Source organism: Triticum aestivum, chromosome 1A (genome assembly GCF_018294505.1).
Source record: "Triticum aestivum cultivar Chinese Spring chromosome 1A, IWGSC CS RefSeq v2.1, whole genome shotgun sequence".
Classification (NCBI taxonomy): Eukaryota; Viridiplantae; Streptophyta; class Magnoliopsida; order Poales; family Poaceae; genus Triticum; species Triticum aestivum.
Genome location: NC_057794.1, coordinates 490,729,575 through 490,747,195, shown reverse-complemented (window position 1 = coordinate 490,747,195; position 17,621 = coordinate 490,729,575). Strand labels below are relative to the sequence as shown.

Sequence of the window (17,621 nt, the reverse complement as noted above, 5' to 3'; positions counted from 1 at the left end):
CACCATGGTGGATTTCGCTTAGAGTGACGAGTGGAGTAATTGTTTTTTGACAAAGGGTGAATTTTATTGACAAAGAGTGGATCAGTTATTAAATTAGATCTGCCATCATGACAATGACTAGAACACCACTCTGTATCTGGGGTGAAAACATGTGATCTGACGTTCACTACTTGGAACCGGCAACGATAATCTTGGGTTGTCGCCTTGTTGAAGGTGTTATCTTTGTGTTGGTGCTCTAGCCTTGGCTGGTTTGACCTACCCCACTTAAGTGTTCATTCCTTCTTGAAGGCATTCAGTGCAAAAGATGGTCACTTAGTCATAGTTTTTTTAATATGTTGACCTTTCTTGGTCATTTCATGCACTGTTTTATTATGTGTTCTTGTCTTCATCACATTACCTTTCTTTGATACTCCCGCTGTTCCATAATTAGTGGATATTTTTAAAAAGTCAAACCGCACAAACTTTGACCAAGTTTGTGAAGAATTTTTTTACATCTAGAATACAAAACATATGTCATTAGATTCATCGCAAGACGTAGTTTCATATTTCATATATTTGGTATTGTAGATATAAATAGTTTTCTTTAATTATAAACTTTATCAAAGTTTGCAAAGTTTGAATTTTCAAAAAATCTATACACACTACACTATGGAAGAGGGGAGTAATATATTGGTTGTGTGCATCCTAAGATGCAAATTTCAAGAGGTATAACATTCTTGTCAGAAAAATAATGATAAGAGAAACACTGAATCCGAAGCACACACAGTTGGACTAAACCGTCCCGGATTTGCTACAGTGATGTCAATGCCAGATATGCTACAGTGGTTAGCAATCGGTAGTTAAACGTGATTCTCAGGCAGGAAGATAGCTCAGCGACAATGGTCATCGTTGCCCTTATGATGGAATACATGATGTTTCATTTTACGTGCTTCAAAGAAGCAAAGCACCGTAAATAATTTGTTGACCAATACTATATAAGCATGTTGTGAATCGTTCAGGCAATCGACTCTCTAGTAGCGACAAACTGATAACAAATTAATGCATAGTCTCGCCGTTTTGAATAATAACCTACGTCTGGTTTTATACCATCATCAGGAAGTAATAGATTCATAGGTATCGTGCTATTCACAACAAAATGTTGTGAGCAACAGATGAACTTGATTTACCTAATCATCACGCATTCACGCACGGCAGCCAAAATGACACTTAATCTTTCTTACTTGAGTAAAGCTACAAGAGCAATATACCATCAATTAACACAAAAGCAGATATACTCAGCGCATGAATACTAATACTACATTAGAAATGGAACACATCACCAATGCCGCATGGATAACATACACAGAGATCCCTAAATAAGCTTTCTCCTAACATTAAACATGTCCAAGCAGAAATCTTTCCCCAAGAATGTATCATCTAGCTACTAAACGCAGCATACACAACGTTCGGTGATGGATGTTACATGCTGATTAATTTTGCAAATTTGCTGGAATGCTCTGCTGTGAATCTATCACCTAGAAAATCTCCACGATTTGCCCTAAAAACGGGATACAGTAAGTTGATCACGAAACTCCATCAGACCAAGACATCTCCAGATTTCCCCCAAAATGAGAGTTCTGTAAGCTACCGCCATCAGCTTCCTAATTGATTACCCCACAAAAAAAAAACTTCCTAATTGATTATAGAGCAGCATCTGTAGTTCTGAGAAACCTGAAAACAAAAAGAAGAAACATTAGGCACATTTGAGTAAACATGTCAACAGAATGAGCGATATGGAAAAACAGCAAAACGAAATTCAGTAAACAGAAACGCTACTATAATCCATCAATGTGCATTTCTAAAACTGAAATAATATAGTGAAATATCACCTGGTCACCTGGATAACACGTTTATTTTCTATCCAAGGCCTGGCTGTAGCATAAAATTAGACCGTGGTCAATTTTATTGAAGATCAAGCTTCAGTTTCAGGTTTTAATCAGCTGGTTATAATATTCAGGAAAAGGGAAGAAAACGGCCAACATAATGACAAGGCTAAATGTCCTTCAGATTCTAATACAGTGATCACCAGATGAACAAGGCTAGGCATCCTTTGTGCCTGATAGTTCTGAAACACTAATACACCTGAACGGAGGGATGGAAAGTTCATGTTGACACACACGACAACTTTTGGCTGTGTGGCAAGTTGCTGCCAGATGAATATGAACGGAATACAAAGTTCAGGTAGCACTCAATAACTATTCTATGGAGTGAATATGTGTTACTAGTGTTCCCAGAAAGCATTTCTAGCTGAATTAAAGCACCAAACCAGACACTATAAGCAATATGTTGGAAACTACACAGAGCCAGTTGAAAATAACTGCAGTAGTTGTTTTTTCAGTCCATAAACTGCATGAATTGAGTAAGAGAACTTGTATCAGGAATGCACCATCCTAAAATTGTGAATGGATCATACAACAATTTATCATTAAAGAAGCATGCATGAGCTAACACAAAGTGGAGAGAGATCATCAGCTGGAATTGGTACCTTCGTCCTTCCTATGGGATGTCTGAGCGAACAAGAAAATCTGCCAAAGTCTTGTTTTGCTCGGTGTTCATCTTGCCTGAAAAGGTTAATTTGATCAATATACTATAATTTGAACAGCAGCAACACACTAATGTAGCAAAATATATAACAGTATAAATTCATGTGCATCGCATACAAGAATTAAGATAGCGAGAAATATGATGATTAGAGCAGGTTCTCAAGAATTCAGCATCGTACCCATAAGCGATGTCACTATAATAATTAGAGGCAGATAGTGATTGAGTAGTGTAGAGGAATTATAAAAAGGGATACACCTCCTTAAGTTACTTTCTCAAACTAAATTATATAGATATGGAAATATAATGAAGAACATACAGTGTACAGTCAAAGCAACGAGAACCTTGTAAAAGTTTCTGTTCAAAATCACTACACCACCATGAAAATGTTTCAAGGGAACCCTCGATTTGGAAGTTTCAAATCAAAGAAAGGTCCCATTCTATTTGGATACTATTGATTACAGCTTACGGAATGATATATTGGTGGCTAAGAGAACAATGCATTGTTTGAACCCAAGAAAATAAACAGGGGCAGAAGTGGGATAATAATTTGTGTTTTGGATATGATTGATTACAGCTTATGGGATGATATCTTAGTGACCAGTAAGAGATCACTGCATTGTCTACAATCTTAGCCCACTCCATTGCAACTAAAGGCAGTACTCAAACACTTAGATAGACATGATTGCATTGCAACTAAAGAGAAATGGGTCACTGTGATCACCTGGAATCGGGCTTGATCCGAGAAATGAGGGGAGCACACATGGCAGAACGAAGCTTGAGATGCACTTGCTTGGATTGACACCACGCCCTAACTCCACAGACTCAACCTGTCTCTTCCAGCGCATGTCCACGCTTGCACAGAACCCTTTGCCCACAGGCACAGACACAGTGAGGTACAGCAAGTCGGCGCTGAGTGGATCAATGGCAGCAATCAAAGGCGACGCCTTGGCTTCGCGACAGAGTGTTCTCCACGACACCTGGTGCTCCAGCATCCAGCGGCCACTCTCTTCGTCCAGCGTGAACGATTTGATGCGGAAGGGCTCGTCCTTGGCAACCTCCACAAACCTCAGCCTGCCGTCGCTGACCCCCATGCGCCTGCGCTGGAGGAGCTGCCTCATCTCTGCCTCGCCCTGTTGGTCGGGAATCATGACGTCTGCCGGCAGCTCGACGGGGCAGAGCTCGGGCCGGTCGCTGAAAGGGTCGACGTTGATGGCGCCCCAGCTCACGTCCACCCACCAGAGCCGCCCACCGAAGTCCAGCACCTCGTGGTTCATGTGCATCAGGCGCCCGGCCGGCAGCGGGGACGGCAGCAGAAGCTCGTACCACTCCCCGGTCTCCGAGGAGAGCCGGCGCAGCCGGAAACGCCGCCCCTTGTTGACCACGCTGAGCTGCGCGGCGGCGTACCTCCGGGGCGGTCCGCCGTGCCCGCCGTTGGCCTGGGTGAGGAGGCCCGTGGGGGCGGTGAAGGCGTCCTCCGCGCCGTCGAAGTCCGGGAGGCGGGCCAGCTCGCCGGTGACGGGGTTGCAGACGAAGCGCGCGAGCCTCATGGGGTCGCAGCAGGAGGAGCGCGCGTAGGCCTGGTCGAGGACCTCGAACGGGGCGGGGGACGGGACCTGGTGCTGGAAGATGCTGGCGGCGCTGGCGCGGTTCCTGAAGGTGCCGATCAGGAGGAGGCCGTCGCCGCTCGCGGCGAGCACGCCGCTGCCGAACACGTTGATGAGGTTGTGCCCGGAGCCCGCCGGCTGCGGGGAGCCCTGCTCGCGGGCCGGGGCGGCGAAGCTGAAGAAGTTGACGGGCGGCCGGAGGTCGGCCCTGGCCGTTGTGGCCCGGAGCGGGTCCAGGCCGAAGGCGTGCCTGGGGACGGAGACGCGGGAGGCGAGCGGGGGCGGCGCGAGCTCGACGGACGCGCGCCGCGCGGCCGCGGACTCGTCCGCCGTCGAGATCCGGTAGACCATCGCCCAGGCGGGGCGCGGCGCGGCGGTGGAGAGGGAGCGGCGGAGCATCTCGCCGGAGGAGTCGGCGGTGGTCGATTTGGTGGTGGTAGGCTGGTAGGGGTGGCGAAAAGGGAGAGGGTTTTGGAAGTGAATCGGAGAAGCAGAGGATGGGGGAGTGGTTGGTTCACATGGACTTGGTTCACGCAGCTCTGCCACAAAGGCTTTTTCATAGGCTTTTCCATGTGCGTTGAGTGGACCCCACCTGTCGGTGGGTCGAACTGAGCAGCACGCCTTGTCTATCCGAACGTTATGGAACGGTTATTCCGGAGCTCTCCGGTGAATAGACACATTTGTTTGTTTTTCAAAAAAATAAAAGACACAGTTCTTCTTTTCAGAATTGGAAGATTGAGAGCGTCGACCTGTTGCTGCCAGCCCATCCGATTTTAGGTCCTGATTTGAACGCGTGATGCTCGCGGAGTTTCTTCTAAAAAAATGCCAACTAGGTTCGCCCTTGGATTGGTCTTATTTTTTTTAGAAATAGAAGATTGAATACACCTTTGGTCATCAGGGTAGTTCAACAATCTTTCATGCCTCTTTGGGGGAGGCTTTCAAATGAAAGACCTGGTTTGTTCCCGAGCACATTGACATGAACACGACTGGTGAAGACACTCTTTCCCTTTCTTCTTTAATATATGATATGCACATTCATGTATATTCGAGACATGAACATGACTAGAGCGGGTACAACGGCATGCTAGGACCGTTTCATGGGTGGCACGAAACAAAATCGATGGTTTCTACGATAGGCCAAGGCCTTGGTCGGGATCCCAATTTCTCCCTCCCCTACCGCCAAGCTAAAAACTTTGTCGTGCATCCATTGTTGCTGTCGTGACGCCAATGTTCTCATCTTTGCGACGGCCTCCTCCTGCTCGGCAACGCCAGTGCATGTCTCTTCAGGGAAGGGCTCCAAGTTTTCAAGTGGAAGACATGGTTTGGTATTGAGCACGGTTGACAAGAACACGGCGACTACTTCAAGATTACAAGAACCGGCACAAATATTGAACAGTATAACTGTAAAACAAAGGATTGCTGGCTAGATTAGTTCAAGTCAGTGCATCTAAGTATATCTAGAGAAGTTAATTCGCTGCAACCATTGTAAAAGAGTTCATACTGCGAAGCCGTCTTCTAGTCGCAAATACTAGCGGATGACATACAACCAATGATGGATCAATATATAGTACCCAGAGATACACTGACTGGTAGCTCGGCACACTTTTCATTTTGTGTGGTGTCTATCTGAACGAACTAGAACACCGGCCAGAGTCTTGCTTTCCGTGTTGTCCTTGCCTGGAAACAAACTCCTTTGATCAAGATACATGAACTTGAACAAAGTAACACAATTCAGAATATACTTGCAGTATATGTCTATGCATTGTATATAAGAATTCATCCCAAGTTATTACTGTCTTGCTTACAGAGAGCAATTTTATGCCTAGCCCAATAGTGATGATCGTTTGATTAATATAAATAGGATGGCTTTATCTGAGTTTGCCCACACTGATCAACAAATCCTACCATTGGGATGCTTTACACAAATTCTGTAGTAGATGATCTGCAAAACAACTTAATGGAAATGCACAGCACCACATGAGCCTCTAGGCACATCTAATCTAAATATATAATTTTATCATCTAACCATTTCAGCTGCCTCTGTGGGGAGGGGCCAGAAGTTTCAGGTTGACAACAAGGTGTTTTAGGATTGAAAACAAGAGTTCCAAGTGCTACCACCATTTTTAACCCAAGAAGAGAATGATAATTAGTAGCATGGTAATAATTTTAGATAAAATTGGCAGTGTATCTTACTCCCATATTGCAGAGTATAAGTGCAGGATATGTCTAGGCATTGTATGTAGGAATTCGTCCCAAGTCATTTTTGGCTTGTTTGCAGAGAGAGCAATTTTATGTCTGGCCCAGTAGTGCTAATTGTTTGGTTAATATAAATAGGATGACTTTGTCCGAGTTTCCACACACTGATCAATTCGATGACTTGCAAAACAACTTAATGGAAATGCATCTAGGCACATGTAAATGTATATGGGTGCATTGCATAATAGGTGCACATAATATGTGAACTTAATAGCAATTGAAGCAATGTAGCGATTACCTGCGGCAGAGTTCCGGCTGGATTCAAGCCACGGTGGAAGCACGCATGGTATGCACCCGGCTCCTCTGTCCAGAAAGCTCCGAATCACCTCCTCCTTGCTCATGTCCACGCCGATGCTGTGCCTGCCGACCTTCAGGTAGATGACATTGCCGTTCAGTGGGTCAAGAGCGACAATTTGTGGCGTCGTCTTCTCCGGCAAGGGCAGCCATGGGTGGTCTCCATCCGCCCAGAGCCGGCTGAGCACCACGCGGTGCTCCAGCGTCCAGCCGCTGCCCTCGTCGTCGAGCGTGAAGGAGCTGAGCACGAACGGCTCCCGGCTCCACACCTCGGCGTAGCGCAGCCTTCCCTCGCTGTAAGACAATAAGTTTTGGGGAACCAGCACGACCCTCTAGGGGTGGCTTATCTCATTATATATAATGGTTGTGTTACAATATGTACCATATACGTACATAGGTACAGAAGCTATACATAGTCTAACACCCTCCCTCAATCTTAGCCACTTTCTAAAGAACTGAGAAGGGTAAGATTGCGCCTACAAGCCTCAAACTGTGGCAGCGGTAAAGGCTTAGTGAAGATGTCTGCAAGTTGATCCTTAGATGAGATAAACTTGATCTGGAGTTGCTTCTGTGATACACGTTCCCGTACAAAGTGATAGTCAACTTCAATGTGTTTCATTCGGGCATGAAATACTGGATTTGCAGAAAGGTATGTAGCACCGATGTTATCACACCAAAGAATAGGAGGCTGTGGTTGAGACAAACCCAACTCCTGAAGCAAAGACTGCACCCAAATAATCTCTGCAGTAGCATTAGCCACAGCCTTGTACTCAGCTTCAGTACTGCTACGTGACACAATAGCCTGTTTCCGAGCACTCCAGGCGATCAAATTAGAGCCAAAGAATACTGCATAACCCCCCGTGGATCGCCTGTCATCTGAGCTACCAGCCCAATTTGCATCAGAGAAGGCCGAAAGGACCCGAGAGGAAGTCGGCCGAATATGCATACCAAATGTCAGGGTGAACTGAACATAACGAAGAATGCGTTTAACAGCAGCCCAATGAGTATCTCTGGGAGCCTGAAGATACTGACAAACCCTGTTAACAGCATAAGAGATATCTGGTCTCGTGATCGTCAAGTACTGAAGTCCACCAACAATGCTCATGTACTCTGTGGCATCCGCAGGAGACAAAAGCTCACCATCAACAGTTGTTATCTTGTCGGTAGACGACATGGGTGTGGTGGTCGGTTTGCACTTCAGCATGCCAGCTCTCTGTAACAACTCCAAGGAGTACTTCTTCTGCGTAAGGACAAGACCAATAGCACGAGAAGTGACCTCAACTCCAAGAAAGTAGTGAAGCTTCCCAAGATCTTTGACCGCAAAATCAGCACCAAGAGAGCAGACAAGAGCATCAGCAGCATACTGAGAAGAGCTGACAAGGATAATATCATCGACATATACCAAAAGATACATAGTGACTTCTGGCTTCTGTAGAAGAAATAACGAAGTGTCAGCAGTAGACGGCACAAACCCATGAGCACGAAGGGCAGAGGCAAGGCGGGCATGCCAGGCACGAGGAGCTTGCTTCAAACCATATAGTGCTTTGGAAAGACGACAGATATAGTCAGGACGATCAGGATCAGAGAAACCAGGCGGCTGTTTCATATAAACCTCTTCCTCCAAAAATCCATGTAAAAAAGCATTCTGCACATCAAGTTGACGAAGTGACCAACCACGAGAAACAGCAATGGAGAGAAGAAGCCGAATAGTGGTAGGCTTGACGACAGGACTGAAGGTGTCCTCATAGTCAAGACCATGACGCTGCCGAAAACCGCGAGCAACAAGTGGCGCTTTGTAACGCTCAATAGATCCATCCGAATGCTTCTTCACTTTGAATACCTATTTTGAGTCAATAACATTTACCCGTGGTGGTGGAGGAACGAGAGTCCATGTCTTGTTACGAAGAAGAGCATGAAACTCCTGCTCCATAGCCTCTCGCCAATGTGGAATGCGCAGGGCAGCCTGATATGAGCGAGGCTCAGAAGATGGATCCGCAACAGCAGCAGCCAAACAAGCAGCCAACCAAGCAACCGTACCATCCTTACGTTCCTTAGGTTTGAAAATGCCACTGCGACTGCGTGTATGTGGTCGGGACACAGGAACCACCGAGGTCGACGGAGCAGCCTGCAACGGGCTGGAGGACGGCGACGTTGACGAGTCAGCCAGTGACGAGGAGCCAGTCACGGTAGCCTCGGACTCGGTTGGCGAAGAAGGCCGACCCACTGGCGAAACCGGCAGAGCAGACGAAGCAGCTGGCGACTCCGGCATCACAGACCGGGCCGATGGCGAGCTCGGCATAGTGGGCCGTGGTGCGGCCGGTGTCGCGGGCCGATCCGCTGATGAAGGCGACGTGAGGACCCGAGCCGCGGGCGAAGACGGCGTGACGGGCCGAGCCGCAGGCGAAGACGGCGTGACGGGCCGAGCTGCGGGCGACTCGGCGGCCGCTGGCGAAACGGACCGAGCAGTGGAGATGCTCGGCGCGACGGGCTCGTCGGGTGACCATGCATGGGCACGCGAATCGATGCCATGCAACATAGGGTGATCGACGTGCCCACCAGAAGACGACGATGATGATGGTGAATCCTCCAACAGCTCCAAACGAGCTCCACGTCCGGTTCCTGCACCATGGTTAGGTAACAGCAAAGGAGAGTATGCAACATCATCAAATTGGTCAGAAGCAACAGAGGATGAATGCAGGGATGGTGGTTCGACAGTGGACACAGGAAGGTTGGCAAAGGGAAAAACATGCTCATCAAACACGACGTCCCGAGATATATAGACACGATTAGTGGGAACATGAAGACATTTGTAACCTTTATGAAGAGAGCTATAGCCAAGAAAAACACACTTCTTAGAACGAAACTCAAGCTTGTGCTTGTTATATGGACGAAGATGCGGCCAGCAAGCACACCCAAATACCTTGAGAAAGGTATAATCAGGTTGTTCATTAAGGAGAACCTCAATGGGAGTCTTCATGTTTAAAACACGAGTATGAGTACGGTTGATGAGAAAGCATGCAGTGGTGAAAGCATCACTCCAAAACCGAAACGGAACAGATGCATGGGCCAAAAGAGTAAGACCAGCTTCAACAATATGACGATGCTTACGTTCGACTGAACCATTCTGCTGATGTGTATGTGGACATGCTAAACGATGAGCTATCCCAAGCGACTGAAAGAAAGAGTTGAGGTTGCGATACTCGCCCCCCAGTCTGACTGGACATGAACAATTTTGTGCTTGAGAAGACGTTCAACATGTTTTTGAAACTGAACAAAAATATCAAACACATCAGATTTGCGTTTAATAAGGTAAAGCCAGGTAAAGCGACTATAAGCATCAACGAAACTGATATAGTAATTATGACCACTGACAGAAGTCTGAGCAGGACCCCATACATCTGAAAACACAAGTTCTAAAGGATGTTTCACCTCACGACTGGACTCCGAAAAAGGAAGTTGATGACTCTTCCCCTGCTGACAAGCATCACACACTGCTACATCTTTATGACTAGACAAACTAGGAAGCTCATGACGACGCAAAATATGACGGACAATAGGTGTGGCCGGGTGACCAAGACGAGCATGCCACTGTGACGGAGAGACCCGAACTCCACTGAAAACACGAGCGACACCAGGATGCTCCAGACGGTAGAGGCCCTGGCACAACCACCCACTAAGAAGAATGTCCCTCGTGCCCCGATCCTTAATAAAAAGATCAAAAGGGTGAAATTCACAAAGCACATTATTATCACGTGTGAGTTTAGGAACTGAAAGAAGATTACGGGTCATAGATGGAACTCGAAGAACATTGCGAAGCTGAAGACTCCTATTGGCATGTCTAGTGAGAAGAGATGCTTGACCAATATGAGAGATGTGCATACCTGCTCCATTGGCGGTGTGGATCTTGTCGGAGCCATGATAGGGTTCACGAGTGTGAAGCTTCCCCATCTCGCTGGTTAGATGCTCTGTCGCCCCAGAGTCCATGTACCAGTGTGGATCGATGGAGTAGGACTGAGTGTGTCCCTGTTGCTTCTGCGGCGCGGGACGATCAGCCATGGCGACCTGACGGGCATTGTTGCGTGTATCTTTGCCGTCATTGCCAAGACCAAGGAAGCTTCGCTGGAAGCGCTTATGACACTTGGAGGCCCAGTGCCCATCGCGGCCACAAAGCTGACACACACGTGGACCGCTAGCCCCCGGTAAGGTCGCAGTAGGTGGGGGGGCCGAGGCGGGCGACGGTGGCAGCCCCAAGGGAGACCGGGGTGATGAAGAAGAGCGGCCACCCTTGGTGGCGGCGTTGGCCGAGAGGGAGCCAGTGCCCCTGGTGCGGCGAGTCTCGACCCGTTGCTCAGTGAGAAGGAGCCGAGAGAAAACCTCGTGTGCCAGCATGGGTGTCGAGTTGCCCCGCTCGTTGATGATCTCGACTAAGGCATCATACTCCTCATCAAGACCATTGACAATAAACGAGTTGAACTCGGAGTCGGTGAGGGGCTGTCCAATGGAGGCCAATGTGTCGGCGAGGCCCTTGACCTTGTTGTAGAACTCAGTGGCAGTGGAGTCAAGCTTCTGACACTCTCCAAACTGACGACGGAGTGCAGAGACACGAGCCTGGGACTGCACTGCTGCGGGCTTCCTCCCGGCCTCTCTTGCGGCTCTGCTCAACCTCCCGCTCGATGCCGTCTCTGTTCCGGCTCCGATCGGGACAAGGAGCATCGGCTCCGTCGTAAGACAATAAGTTTTGGGGAACCAGCACGACCCTCTAGGGGTGGCTTATCTCATTATATATAATGGTTGTGTTACAATATGTACCATATACGTACATAGGTACAGAAGCTATACATAGTCTAACACTCGCTGACCCCCACGCGCCGGTACCTGCCCACTGCCGGCGCGTCTTTGGACAGGGCCTCAAAACCCTCCAGGTCAAGCCACCCTGGCGCCGGCCCTGGGCGTGCGGGCATCACGCTGCCCCTCGGCAGCTCCACGAAGCGGGGCTCCGGCCGGCCGCTGAACGGGTCGGCCGAGATGGCGCCCCAGCTCAGGTCAGCCCACCACAGCCGGTCGCCGAAGGCGAACGCCTCTTGGTCGAACCTCCTGCCCGTCTCCGAGTGAAACCGCCGGACGCCCGGGAGTTGGCACGGCGTGGTGACCGCGACGTCCCACTCGCCCGTGTCCGAGAGAAAGCGGAGCATCCTGTTCCCCTGCAGCTCGGCGACGGCGACCCTGTCGGGAGGTCCGTCTCCGTGCCCGCGACCGGCTTGGGTGAGGACGCCCATGTGAGGGCCGCACACGAGCCGCCACGGGCCGACGTCGATGGCCGGGAGGCGGGTCAGTTGGCCGGTGAGAGGGTTGTAGAGGAAGCGCGTGGTGTCCGGGGTGTGCCCGCGGACGAGGCCGGTCAGCTGGCGGACATGATTGGCGCCCTGCTTGGCGAGGATGGGAGCCGTGGCGCGGAGATCGTAGATGACGATAAGGAGGAGGCCGTCGGCGCTGGCGGAGCACACGCGGCCGACGAGGAGTTGCGCGACGTCGCTGTCGGGGTCGGGGCCGGCGCTGGTGTCGACCTGGAGCGCCGGGACGGTGATGCTGGAGAAGCGCGGGGGCTCGACGATGCGCATGGACGCGCCCGGTGCTGCCGACCCGGTGGCCACTGACAGCTGGTCGACCAAGATCCAGGGAGGGCGGGAGGAGGCGGCCGTGGAGGTGGAGAAGGAGCGGCTTAGGCGGCCGGACACGGCGGCGGAAAGGCCCAAGAGGCGCCGGAGCGACATGGTGGTGATGCGGCCGGTGAGGTGACGAGGGAGAGCAGAAGGATTTCCGATGGTAAAAGATGCTTCTCGGGCTCTCGGTTCACGTGGGCTCGGTGCACACAGCTGAGGTATCGGGGGGTGGTGGCAGCCGCCGATGAAAGCTGCGTGGGGTTGTTCCACTGCGTACTCCAGTTACAGCTCATTCGGGGCCCGCAGCTCAGCGATTAGGTCTACATGAACCTTGTCTATGTATAGTTGCTTTCGAACTGCATCGTCCCATTGGCTGCGCGGCCTGTGATGGGCATACGTCATCGTTTTCCCGCCAAAAAATTTCTAGCGTCTAACGCTAAACAAATCCAACATCCATTCTTCGCATTAAGATGCGTGTTGCTCTTTTGTGCATAAAGGAACAAATCGTTGTGTTCTATTCATTCCCTAAGAAAAAATAAACTTTAATCTCATACGTATACGAGCTGAGGAGCGTCTCGCTAACTTCAATCTATTCATTCCCTAAGAAAAAGTAAACTTTAATCTACTCATGCATGCATGCTCTCAAACCACTCCGTGGAAAAGCTAGCACTTTATTTTTCTTGTGAGATATTAATAACTTTTGAATAAAATGTTCAATGTTACATACTCCCTCCGTTCACTTTTGTAAGTCGTTTCAGACAACTCAAAATAGGCTGTTTTGCACATTGTCTGAAATGTCTTCAAGGTCTTATAAAAGTGAACAGAGGGAGTATTTGAATTTCCGTCGATGAGATCTTTAAAACAAAATCAAATTTGAGTAGATTTTAAATGAGTTTAAAATTTATGAAACATATTTCACTAACTTCTAAAAAACACATCATATTATTGCAGCGTCAGCACGTCGCCTTCGTATCAAATTATCCGGGTGTTTTTATTAAACTTATAGCCTTATTTTGTTTTTTGTTGTTCTTCACAAAGGTGAATAGTACCCCTTGATCTTTTGCCCTTCTGCTCGGAGACCAACTGGACACTTGCACATTGCCACGAGACACTAATTAAAATTATTTTATAAATGCAAAATAAATATTTGAATCTTGTGTGTGATCTTGTTATATTTTATGTCAGCTACACATCAAATCTTGTCTGATTCGGAGTCCATTTGCTACACGAATATTTGAATATGCGAGGCATAGTACCGTTTAAATAATAAATAATTTTTGAAAGAACAAGATTGCTATCGAGGCAACCACTTCCCTATTTTCTCTAAGCCCAAGAGCCTCGAAAATCAGCTCAGAACCCCCTCCTAACCTCTCTATTTAAGGTAGCCAACCCCCTACCAAAAATGGACAAACCATAGCCTCCTACCCCCTCTATTTAAGGTAGCCAACCCCCTACCAAAAATGGACAAACCCTAGCCTCCTACCCCCTCTATTTAAGGTAGCCAACCCCTACCAAAAATGAACAAACCCTAGCCTCCTAACCCTAACCCCCAACCCTAGGCGCCACCTGGTCATCTCCCACCTCAGGATCTCCCTAACGAGCTGGAACCCTAACCCATCCAGCCCCCTCGATCTGGATCGTCCGATCCAGATCGGGGGGGGGGGGGGGACCCAATGGCCTAGTTCATCCCCTGCAGCCTCCCACTAGTGTTGCAACCCGCCTGGACCGAGGAGGCCCCTCAAAACCCATCTGGCGCCCAGAAGTAGCCCACAGCCACGCAAACCCCTCCGTTCCCATCCGTTAGGAGAGGAGCTCCTCGTCGCCGTTCGGCATCGCCAATGAGCCGCCATCCGAGCTCCAATAGAGTAACCTCTGCCCTCCCGCCTCCCTCATGTCGGTGCTAAAACCGACGAATCTCGGGTAGGGGGTCCCGAGCTGGTGATCTTGGTACGATGGTAACATGAAGTAAAGGGGGCACTATATTTACCCAGGTTCGGGCCCTCTCGAAGAGGTAAAACCCTACGTCCTGCTTGTATTGTATTGATTGTGGATGGGGTACAAAATACATGATGATCCACCCTGAGATCGTATGAATGTGTTCTAGTCTAAAAACCTTGCCTCTACAGACTAAACCCCTCGGCTTATATAGGCACCTGGGGTATCTAAGGTTACAAGTATGTTGGGTATAACTACGGATAATATGTCGATCATTTGAATATGCCTTGAAGTGTACGCCAAATCTTCGAAGGATTCCATCTTGAGTACGCCGAGGGCCATGGCCTGCATGTCCCATTTTTCAGTTGTTGGCGGGTCCTCGGCGAGGCCCATGAATGGCGAGCTGAAGTGGTGTGCACCCCTAATCCAGGACACCATCAGTAGCCCTGAACTAGTCTTCAAGCCGAGGGATTTGGATCCTCCCTTGGGAAAACTTCATCTTTCTGGTCTTCAGCTTCGTAGGTGAGTTCCATCTTCCCACATCGGCTTTTAAATCTGAGGTTATATTCGGATCCGAGGTCTTCTTATGCTTCACCATATTCTCCTTCAATTACGACAACACATAAGTTTGCGTTATCGTTACTCTAGGCAACGAGGGGCATCTTTTAACAAGGCCATTTTCGACACAACTTATTTTAACCTGATTCGACCTTTGCTACCTACGACGAGGTTGACATCTACCTCAACACCCTCATGCCAATGACGAGTGATATTGCCTACGCCTCCACATGCATCACATTACTTGATCCAAGCGGTGCTCGCACATGAAGGCTGGCGACGGAGGTGAGCACCACCACAACTGTGATGTGTCCCAGCTTGAACCATGATGGCGATGTGCTCCATCCCAGCAACGAGCAGGTTGAGCCACATTGATCCCACATCTCCTGGCGCCTCCCTCGCGCCGTCAAGAACAACACCGCCAGCTTGCTCTTCCATGCGTTCCTTGCCTCAAATGTCGCTTGAGGAAGAGGGGGAGTATGAGAGGGGGGGAGAGGGGTCAATTTGGGGGCCTTTTTCGCCATGTCAGCATGAAGCGTTCAAAATTAGGGCGAGTCAACACCAATCGGTCAAAACCGAGAGGAGGCATGAAACTTGTCCGGTTTCAATTGTTGAGGGTGCAAGTTGTTTGGTATAGTAGTTGAGGGACGAAAACTAGACTCCACGAAGAGTTGATGAACGAAAAGCATACATTATCTTAAAATAATTTTCACGCGTGTCAAAAGAATGTACATGATATCTTTTAAAATGTATATACAATGTAAAAGATGTTTGTATAATTTTAAAAAAAATTAGCACCACTTAAAATGTATGCTACACTAAAAATCATGTTTCAAAAAACTGTTCGTGACATTTTTTTTATATGATGTAAATATTATATTTGTGTAGTGTAAAAAAATTCATATCATTCAGAAAATGTTATGATGTGTATTTGATTTTTATTAACACTTATTGAAAACATGTATTCGAAAACATATTAATCATGCATTTGACAAATGTTCAAGGAAAAGCATTGAAATCAGTCGGATGATGAACGCGCTTCGTAAGCCGTCTTCAGCGCGCGCCACGCGTCCACTGGGCCCACGCGCCGCTTATCTCTCTTCCTCCCTTATCTCTTCCTCCTGATGCGCCGAGCCGCTCGTTCTTTCTTCCTTTTCTTCTTTCTTCTCCACACCGCCCCACACACCAGCGCCATCGCCCGTCGCCGTAGACCAGCGCCGCCACCACCGCGCGTTGTTGCACCGCTGCTACAAACTGTCGTCGCCTAGTGTCGCTGCACCGCTGCTGCAAATCGCTGTCACCGCTCACCTCGTGCTGCCATAGGCTAGGCTGGGCGGTAGCTGCTGTCATAGCCGGCGGGAGCTGCGTGCAACAGGTGAAGTAGAGCGGGCTCGCCGGCGTTGCGATGAAGCAGCATGGGGCCGCCGGAGCTGCAGTGAAGCGCCTTCGGAGCTGCGATGAAGCGCCGCCGGAGTTGCAACGAAGCTCGCCGGAGTTTCAATGAAGCACCATGGGGCCGTTGAAGCTTAGCCGGCGCTGCAATGGAGCACGTCCGGTGCTGCAGTGAAGCACCGCGGGGATCGCCGGAGTTGCAATGAAGCGCCGCGGGGATCGCCGGAGTTGCAAGGAAGCGCCGCGGTCAGCGCTGCAGTGGAGCGCCGCGGAGATCGCCGGAGTTGGAATGAAGCGCCACGGCCGGCGCTACAGTGGAGCGCCGCAGGGATCGTTGAAGTTGCAATGAAGCGCCGCGGGGATCGCCGGAGTTGCAAGGAAGCGCCGCGGTCAGCGCTGCAGTGGAGCGCCGCGGAGATCGCCGGAGTTGGAATGAAGCGCCACGGCCGGCGCTGCAGTGGAGCGCCGCAGGGATCGTTGAAGTTGCAATGAAGCGCCGCGGGGATCGCCGCAGTTGCAAGGAAGCGCCGCGGTCAGCGCTGTAGTGGAGCGCCGCGGAGATCGCCGGAGTTGGAATGAAGCGCCATGGCCGGCGCTGCAGTGGAGCGCCGCAGGGATCGTTGAAGTTGCACTGAAGCGCCGCGGCGGTGTTGTCGGAGGTGCAATGGAGCGCCACCGGGGGCTGTCGGTGCCGCCATGGAGCTGCTGCCATGACTGTGTCGTGGTGTTGTCTGATCCCGCGGCTGGGAGTGTCAGATCGGACGGCTCCGGGGCGACTTAAATTCGTAACAAATCAATCGGCTGATTTGTAGCAGCCGCCAATGTTCAATGTGCATAAAAGAATGCTTCCGATGTACATGAAAAATGTACAACGGTCTTTTGAAACAAGTAGACAAGTATAAAGAAGAAAGGAAAAAAAGAAAGGGAAAAGAAAAGGAAAAACGGAAAAGAAAATAGGACATCGCCGATTTGGCCCACTTAGCCCTATTTGGTCCAGCAACCCCACGGTAGAAGGCGTTAGGGTAGGAATCGCACCGGATCCCCCTCTTCAGTCGTCCTTGCGCCGCCACCAGTATAAAACAGCGCTCCTCCCCAATTCTTCGCCAACAACACATCGATCCTGGCTGCGTGATTCAGTGCCGATAGTCCAGAAATTCTCGGGTTCAATTGGATCCCAACCCCACTCCTCAGGTACTCCGCGAATCTCTGATGATAATCTCCGTGTCTTGTACATGGATCTTTGATATTACCAAGAGAAGAAACGAGAATCATCATCACAAACATCCAACGAGTTCCTTGTTCTTTCCTCTGATTATCAGGAAGTCCACCCGCCATCGCC

At 49.5% G+C, this 17,621-nt stretch overlaps 2 protein-coding genes across 2 annotated transcripts; both read right to left on the bottom strand.

The window, feature by feature from the left end:
* Positions 1–1,409: 1,409 nt before the first annotated feature.
* Positions 1,410–4,693, bottom strand: LOC123155958 (uncharacterized). Its single transcript, XM_044574146.1, has 3 exons — positions 3,305–4,693; positions 2,525–2,600; positions 1,410–1,710 (listed from the first exon to the last, which is right to left on the bottom strand). Exons 1-2 carry the CDS (start codon positions 4,584–4,586, stop codon positions 2,536–2,538), a joined length of 1,347 nt encoding a protein of 448 aa, XP_044430081.1. The 5' UTR covers positions 4,587–4,693; the 3' UTR covers positions 1,410–1,710; positions 2,525–2,535.
* Positions 4,694–6,104: 1,411 nt separating this feature from the next.
* On the bottom strand, positions 6,105–12,508 carry LOC123189919 (uncharacterized). The gene is made up of 3 exons (XM_044602474.1): positions 11,589–12,508; positions 6,682–7,031; positions 6,105–6,115 (listed from the first exon to the last, which is right to left on the bottom strand). The coding sequence occupies exons 1-3, from the start codon at positions 12,506–12,508 to the stop codon at positions 6,105–6,107; spliced, it is 1,281 nt and encodes a 426-aa protein (XP_044458409.1).
* Positions 12,509–17,621: the final 5,113 nt, after the last annotated feature.